At 37.6% G+C, this 8,627-nt stretch overlaps 1 protein-coding gene across 1 annotated transcript in view; it reads left to right on the top strand.

Moving 5' to 3' along the window:
• Positions 1-8,627, top strand: part of LOC106881767 (CD63 antigen) — a 28,942-nt gene that overhangs the window by 19,396 nt on the left and 919 nt on the right. Inside the window, exons 2-5 of the mRNA XM_052975318.1 lie at positions 1,291-1,479; positions 5,259-5,333; positions 6,687-6,782; positions 7,422-7,547. Of these exons, the coding sequence (XP_052831278.1) occupies positions 1,291-1,479; positions 5,259-5,333; positions 6,687-6,782; positions 7,422-7,547 (486 nt within the window). The remainder of the gene's footprint in view (positions 1-1,290; positions 1,480-5,258; positions 5,334-6,686; positions 6,783-7,421; positions 7,548-8,627) is intronic.

The raw sequence follows: 8,627 nt of genomic DNA, 5'->3' as shown, positions 1-8,627 counted from the left end.
TCTTTATCTATCTCTCTCTCTCTCTTTATCTATCTCTCTCTCTCTCTTTATCTATCTCTCTCTCTCTCTTTATCTATCTCTCTCTCTCTCTCTCTCTCTCTCTTTATCTCTCTCTCTCTCTCTATCTCTCTCTCTCTTTATCTCTCTCTCTCTCTCTCTCTCTTTGTCCCTCCCCACCATCGCTTGGCAACCCATGTCGGTGTGTTTACGTCCCTGTAACTTAGTGGTTTGACAAAAGGACTGATAGAATAACTACTAGGCTTACAAAGAATAAGCCCTGGGGTTGATTTCTTTAACTAGAACCTTTAAGGCGGTGCTCCTGCATGGCCTCAGTCAGCAATAAGAGAATATAGCTGGATGTTGCTAACCCTTCTTTTTAAAATTTCTTTTTCCAAGTACAGGGTCTCTTATTTCATATTCCTTTGAAGGTACAAAGCAAGTAGACAATTTGACAAGTAACAACACCACACAAGACTTTTGCAGAACACAAATATATGCGCACGCGTGCACACACAGAGGCATGCATGGGTTTTGCATCACAGAGCCAGAGACAATTTTGATTGGGTTGGTAGTGAAAAAGAATGAATATTTTGTTTTACTCATTGGACTACAACCATGTTGGTGCACCAGCCTGAAGGGTAGTGTTGATCAGATCAATCCCAGTACTTTTTGTTAAGCCTGGTAGTTATTTTATTGATCTCTTTTGCCAATCTAAGTAATGGAGATGTTAACAAACCAATACCAGTTGGTTTGCTTACAACACTTACATATATCTCGTGTGTGCACAGATCATTTAACATCCATTTTCCATTGCTGACATGGGTTGGACAGTTTGATAGGACCCAATGAAGCTAGGGGCTACACCTGTTCTGGCATGGTTTCTACAGCTGGATTCCCTTAATGCCAACCCACCTTACAGAGTGTACTGGGTGCTTTTTATGTGGAACTAGTGCTTTTAATGTAGTACCAACACCAGTATTTGTGTATGTAAATGTGTATGTATATATAATGGGTTTCTGAACAGTTTCTCTTTGCCAAATTCCCTCACAAAGCATAAACTGGGGTGGCTTTGCGGGCCATAGAAGACACCTACCTCAAGTGCTCTTCAGTAGCACTGAACCTGAAACCAAAGGGTTTACAAATCCCCTTAACCACACAGCCATGTCTGTGCCTGCATTAACATTGCCTCTCCCCACTAAAAAATTTTTTCTCATCCAAATGTCCTTTCCAGTTAATGACATCTCAGTGTTTCATTTACATTAAAATACGCATATTTTCTCTCTGTTACAGGTTGCTGCAATAGCACTGATTGCAGTTGGCATTGTAGTACAGACCAACTTCTCAGGGTATTTGAATTTCTTTGATGCGCCGGTGACTTCGGTGGCGATACTGCTGATAGTTGTCGGTGTTATTATGTTCTTCATTGCTGCATTTGGTTGTTGCGGAGCCATTAAGGAACACAATGTCTGCACCATGGTGGTAAGTATTGCTGTTCTCTCTCATTTTTTTTTCTTTTTGCTATTTGAAATAATAATGCCTTTCCTACCTTTCATTAGTTTCATTCTTTCAACATTGACCATATTAACAGGCTTTGTCCGGAAAAAAAAAATACATAATAACAATCTTATTTATAACTCCTCATAATTCTTTAACATCCATTTTTGATGCTCACATCAGTTGGATGTTGGATAGTCTGACCAGAACTGGCAAGCAGGAGAGCTGCACCAGGTTCCAGTCTGCTTTGGCATGGTTTCCACAGCTGGTTGCCTATCTTAATACCAGCCACTCAACAGTGAGTGTTGGCAGCTTTTAATGTGACGCTGACATTGGTGCTTTTACGTGGTACCAACACAAATGCTTTTTACATGGCACCTGCACAGGACTCTTGCAGGCCAATCCTCTTCACCAGGGGGAGTGGCCTTAACACTTCTGCTGTGGAAGATGGATTGGTGCCAAGTATCTTGGTCCTTTGACATCTCATTTGAAATGTGGTCATCCTTTGGTACTTCATCCCATGTCTTCCTGGTTCCTCTTCTCTTATAAGTTCCATCCACTTTGAGAGATTGGCACTTCCTTATCGAGCTGTTGGCATCCATCTGCACCTCAGCATATTCTTCTCTCTTGCATACTGTATCTAATTCCTCTTATGTCTAACTTCACTCTCAATACACTAGCAGTCTGTCAAGCATGTACACTTAGATTATGCATCCAGTGGTGCATACTAGCCTCATTCTTCTCTAGCCATTGCATTCAGGGCTCATGTCTCACTACTACATAAAATTGCTGTTTGTATACATCATACAATCTTCCTTTCACTTGAAGAGAGACTTTTGGTTAATAGACGCAAAAGCTCTCTGAATTTTCCCCATCTCATTCTTATTCAAGCTACTACACTTTCTGTACATACTCTCCCACTACTAATTTGATCTCCTAGGTAGCAGAACTTTTACTATATCCTTGGGCTTACCAAAGCTTTGTGAGTAAATTTGGTAGATGAAAACTGGAAAGAAGCCCTCTGTGTCTTTGTGTGTGTGTTTGTACCCTCCACTGTTTGACAACTGGAGTTGGTGTGTTTACATACCCGAAACTTAGCAGTTCAGCAAAAGAGACCAATAGAGTAAGTACGAGGCTTTACAAAAAAGAAGTCCTGGGATTGAAGAGTTAGACCAAGTCTTTAAGGCAGTGCCTTAGCATTGCCACAGTGTAATGACTGAAATGTGTAAGACCTGCACATGCATGCAGTCATGTAAACATGTGCATGTAGGTACATGCATCTGCAGACACCTGCATATGTATGCATGTCTGTGCATATATAACTGTCACTGCAGACTCTCCCAGGAAATCGGTCTTGGGCAGCCTGCAGCTGCTGAGACCTTCGGAATGGCACATCTAATTTTTCTGTTCTCTTTTACTTGTTGCAGTCATTAGACTGTGGCCATGCTGGGGCACTCACCTTGAGAAATTTTAGTTGCTCAAATCTACCTCGGTACATTTCTTTTTAAGCTTGGTACTTATTCTACTGATCTCTATTGCTGAACCGCTAAGTCACAGGGATATAAACACTGCAACACGTCAAGCAGTGGTGTACACACACACACACACACACACAGAGGTTTGTTTCAGTTTCTATCTACAAAATTCACTCACAAAGATTGGATGCTATAGGAGAAGACACTTGCCCAAAGTGTCACACAGTGAAACTGAACCCAAAAGCATGTGGATGGGAAGCAATCTTATCACACTGTCATGTCTGCATCTATCACTTTGAATTTGTTTTCATAGTGTCGCCCACTTAATGACAAGCCATGTCTTTATGCAGCTCGCTTCTCAATAAAAATTGTCTCTGCCTTATAACTCCACTTTTATGCTGTGCACAACCACCATACCTACAAGATTTGAGTGGTGGGCCTAATACACCATCCAGCTGAACACCACAATTTGCTCTCTGGTTGAGAGCAAAGTTTTTCTGTTTTCTTGTTTGCTGGACCTGGTGATGGAATGACACAATCATTAGAACACTATACAAAATATCTTTGGTATTTACTGTCCTTTTATGTTCAAAGTTCAAATCCTGCCATGGTAAAGTTTGCTTTTTTTCATCAGGGGTTCAGTATAATACTACCTGGCAATTAAAATCACCATGACACAGGCACACCAACATGACCGTCTGTTGTTAGTGGGTTGGATAGAATACCATGTGGTACTTGTTCAAGTGCTTTACATGTGGAGTTCAGATCCCATCATCTGTTTCGGGGATGAATAAAAAGTAGTAGCCCAAGGCTGTGTAGAGGCAGAACCTTAAGAATGTCAGATTGAATATTTTGCGGTGTTTGTTTTCTTCTTTACATCCTGAGTTCAAACCCTGCCATGACCTCTTCGGGTGGTAGACTTATTCTGTCACTTGGTTTAAGACTCACCCCCCCCACACACACACACCTGGTACTGTGACTGCCTTTACCTATGCCCATGTTATTGCAAATATATTCAGGTCAGGTGTTTGGTTTGAGAATATCTTCTCTCTGCCTACCTACCAGCCTTGAAAGCTCTGTAATGGGTCATGGGTACCACCTTCATGCCTGAATAAAAAAAAAAAAAAAAAAAAAAAAAAAAAAAGAATGTATTTCTCCTCCATACATTGACTTCATCGATCTCACATGTCTGAGGGTCTACAAACCTCATGGACATTGTCTCATTGTGTATTAATCCACTGAAGGGAGTCAACTGTGGCAACTGCCTCACAAGTCCTATCCACAGTTGAATATATAGTCTGATTTAAAACTTGAATCCTCAAGCGAGTCCTGAATGTTGCATAGTCTTCTTTCTCACCCTTACTGTTTTGCATCTGGAGATTTTTTTTGTTCTTTTAATAAGAAACCTTTTTCTAATTCTTAAACACATTCTTCAGGTGTTTATTTAAGGTGTTTTGACTGATCAACACTAACAGACTCCAATCTCTGGCACTCACGAGTACTTCCTCCTCTCCTCACTATGTCTTTTCTCTTACCACTATAGTGACTTCAGTTCCTCAGGAGTTGGTTGGTCTCTGAGCATTTCTTACTCAGGCCATCTTGACTCATTTGTCATCTGTATTGTCTTTCCCTTTCAATTTTATCTCAAGCCTCGCACTAACCGCTTTGCATACTTCAACTCTCTGAAATTCAAGACATATGTTTGTCTGTTGGATGGATGAGGATCAATTAATCATCCTTAAGGATGAATGACTGATGATGTCTTGCATGTTAACCCTTTTGATACCAATTTACCCAAAACCGTCTATAGTTTTATAATACAAATTTCCTGTTTTAAAATTATTTAAATTGAAACTATCCATCAAGATCTCGTGTTAATTTTGAAAACTTGCTTAATAATGGCAGTTATTTTACTAAGTTCTTCATTACTTTCAAAATTGATTGAAACTGGTTCAGTGTATTTCAAGAAAAATATGGTTACAAAAGGGTTAAAGAGAAGAGTTGCACACAGTCAGCCTCACTCTCATCTGTAACCATTCTTCAATCCAGTGGCAAGACCAGGTTGAGACAACTGGTGATGGATGTTGCGAATGACTTACTTGCCTCATTTTGTTCTCTGCACTCCACAATGCATTACTGCAGTGCCTCCCCTCCAATGAACTAGGCAGGTGAAGCTAGACACAGTGGAAAAGTGATGTCTCTCATGTGTTCTTTTGTATTCTCTCAGTTGTTTCTCTACAATATAATCAATGTTTTTAAGCCTCAGACTCAATTTAATTTCTATTTCAGTTTGCTGTTCTTTTGGCCTTGATTTTCATTCTCCAACTGGCTGGTGGAATTGCTGCCTTTGTTATGCGCAGTGATGTAAGTTAATATTGTGTTTTCATATTTGCCCTAAATTTGTGTTCATTTATTTTAAGGAATTTTAAAATTATAACCTTTTTTCTCTCCTTTTTTATTTTTTCCATTGTTTTATATTTCCATGATTTTTTTTATTTTCATTTCTTTAGACGATCTTGAATTCGTTGCTGATCATTAACCTTCAATGTAGGAAGGTTAATTCTAAAAATGAGATGGGGAAATAAACAGAAATAAAAGCAAAAATTTAAAAAAATGGAAAAAAAAAATAAATAAAAGCTAAACAAATGAAAATAAAATGAAATGAACAGGCAAGACCTGTAGTATCACTTCAGAGCATATAATTATAATTCAAATATGACAGTTATAGTAAATGTTCATAAAGTCTCTTACAGCTGTTTCTAGAATAGCTGTGCATACCTCATTGAGCAAAGATTCCTATATAAAAGCCAACTACTCTGTCTTCCGGGAGGAATAATCAAGGAATATCATTAAAGGATATTAATAGTTACAGTTCCATTGTCAAAGAATTAAGGAATAGCCTCTTAAGAATATTTTTTTAATTCTTTCTCTCTGATTTTATATGGAAATCTTTGCTCAAAAGGATATGCAATATATATACGAGCTATAAGATCTTTATGCACATTTACAACTCTGCAATTCTGTTTGAATTATAAATTAAACTATTTAAAGTGATACCATGTCTTATTTGTTCATTTTTTTTTCTTTCTAATGTCTATCTGATCAGTGGTTAGTCACTGATAGCTATTCATTGTTTGATGGTTTCATTACCACTTTTGTTTTAGCTGCAGTTCAATTCGGAGTTTTAGTGGTAAACAAACGTGCTTATTGCATATACCTATGACATTACATCATTAAACATAATTTTATCTGTACTCCATGTATGTATGTATATATATATATATGTCTTTATACATACATATACGCGCATTTTGAAAATAGTATCTTTTTTTTTATTTTGCATTTCTTGCCAAACCCTAGAAATTTGTTTGCACAGGGCCAGATCAGATTGAGCCTGGTGCAGCCTTCTGGCTCACCAGTCCTCAGTCAAACCGTCCAACCCATGCCAGCATGGAAAGCGGACATTAAACAACGGAGGGCCCTGGATTCTCCTTTTCAGAACCTACTTTGGGAGTAACCTGAACTTACATCGTCAGCATAACATTTTTGTTGGTTCTCACTCTTAATGAAGATAATAATTAACCCTAATACAATTTGTGTGTATGTAATAAGTTGGAGTAAATAGAGGCCATATTGATTTGTTCGGGAAATTTTAAGTAATTGCTTCATTGATTTGATTTCCTTCCAACTGATGTCAACTCGTGTTCATTTTTCCAGCTTGAAAACGCCGTTACTGACACCATGACAAAAGCCGAAAAGAATTATCTTCACTCACCTGGTGTCAAGAAAACTTGGGATGATGTTCAAACTGATGTAACTATTCTTCCTCCTTTTCCTCTTTTGTGGGGTTCCATTTTTCAAAAAAAATTAAATTCTTTTATAAAGTTGTTTTGTGTTCTTTTTGCTTTTCTGTTTTCATGAATGCAGATATGACTGCTTTTGTACCAGTTTGATCTCCACCGTGCAGTACCTTGGGCTATCTTCTATTACAGCCTTGGGTTAACCAATGCTTTGAATGAAATTTAGTTGCTGCCAACTGTACTGAAGCCCATTGTGTGTGTGTCTGGGTGCATGTCTTTCATTATGAAGGGGTACTGAAAAGTTCCTGGTTTTAAGGGTATTGCGAAAGGCCTGGTTTTAGGCCCAACCTTTCGAGTTCTTTGACAGGGTTTAGAAAAACTGAAGGACTGCTGTAATAAGTGTGTGAATTTGAGAGGGGAATATGTTGAATAAAAGCATAACTGATCCTCCTGTATTTTCTTTTAACCAAAGCCAGGAACTTTTCAGCACCCCCTCATATATTTGTATAAATTAAATAAGGATCAGCTTAATTCGCCCTTAAATGTTTCTTCAGAATTAAGATGTCTGAAGGGGAAGGGGAGGGTTTACATTTTTTTAAAGTTAAATTGATATTGAGGGATTGTAAGACTATCAAGTTTCTTTCTCTTTCAGTTTAAATGCTGTGGTGTAAAGACATACACTGAATGGTACACGGTTTTTCAGAATTCTACTTTGCCAGTTTCGTGCTGCAAGAATGACAAGGCATGCAATACCACAAGCTCGGACAGATACACAAAAGTAAGTCTACAATTTTGTGTATTTTTCATATTCTTCATCATTTAACATCTGTTTTTCCATGTTGGTGTGGGTTTTAGAGAAATGGTGTCGCAAGCTGACTTTTCTATTCTGTAATGTTGTACGTATATATGTATGTATGGTTGCATTGCATACACAAACTAGCATTACAGTAGTAGCCAATCAGCTGCATGCCTCTAAAGATTTCCTGAAGAAGGCAGTCCTAACCGTGAAATATTAAAATAACTGTTAAAAGTAAAAGACCATTGATTTGTATTATTTCTTATAACTTGCACTGTTTTGGCCTTTATAAAAAGAAAATTAAAAGCATTTAACCCTTTCGTTACGAACCCGGCTCTGGATCTAAGCTACAAATGTCTTTTCATAAGTTTTGAATTAAAATCTTCCACCAAACCTTAGTCACAATTTATGTTCCTAACACGAGCTGAATGATAACTGTTATTTTACTAAATTCTTTGTTATATTTAAAATTAATTGAAAGAAACACAGTATCTTGAAATAAATACAGTAACGAAAGGGTTATGTGTCCATATCTAAATGGATGACAACAAAGTCACTAAACAAGATTGCTAAAATCCTTAGAATAAAACACGATCTATAAACTCAATTTCATATATTAAATTCAAATTACAACAAACGTAAACAAACCAAGTTCGCTTTTAGAAGCATTGAGATGTCTTAGAAAGTTAAAGTGATTTTAAAATTCTCAATCGCAGGATAATGCTAATAATATAGCCTGAACAGGATAAACTACCCCTATTTTGCAGAAAAAAAGTGTAATAAGTTGGAGTAAATAGAGGCCATATTGATTTGTTTCACGTTGCTCCAGTCCACTTAGCTGGCAAAAATGAGTAGTACCTGTATTTCAAAGGGCTAGCGTTGTTCATATAAAAAATGGTTCTTTCATATAGTTCCTTTTTCTTATCTTTTCTCTCTCTCTCTCTCTTTCTTTCTCTCTCTCTCTTTCTTTCTCTCTCTTTCTTTCTCTCTCTTTCTTTCTCTCTCTCTTTCTCTCTCTCTCTCTCTCTCTCTCTCTCTCTCTCTCTCTCTCTCTCTCTCTCT

Source organism: Octopus bimaculoides, chromosome 21 (assembly GCF_001194135.2).
Source record: "Octopus bimaculoides isolate UCB-OBI-ISO-001 chromosome 21, ASM119413v2, whole genome shotgun sequence".
Taxonomy (NCBI): domain Eukaryota; kingdom Metazoa; phylum Mollusca; class Cephalopoda; order Octopoda; family Octopodidae; genus Octopus; species Octopus bimaculoides.
Note: the sequence above shows the minus strand (reverse complement) of the source record. Positions and strands in the feature narration are given on the sequence as shown.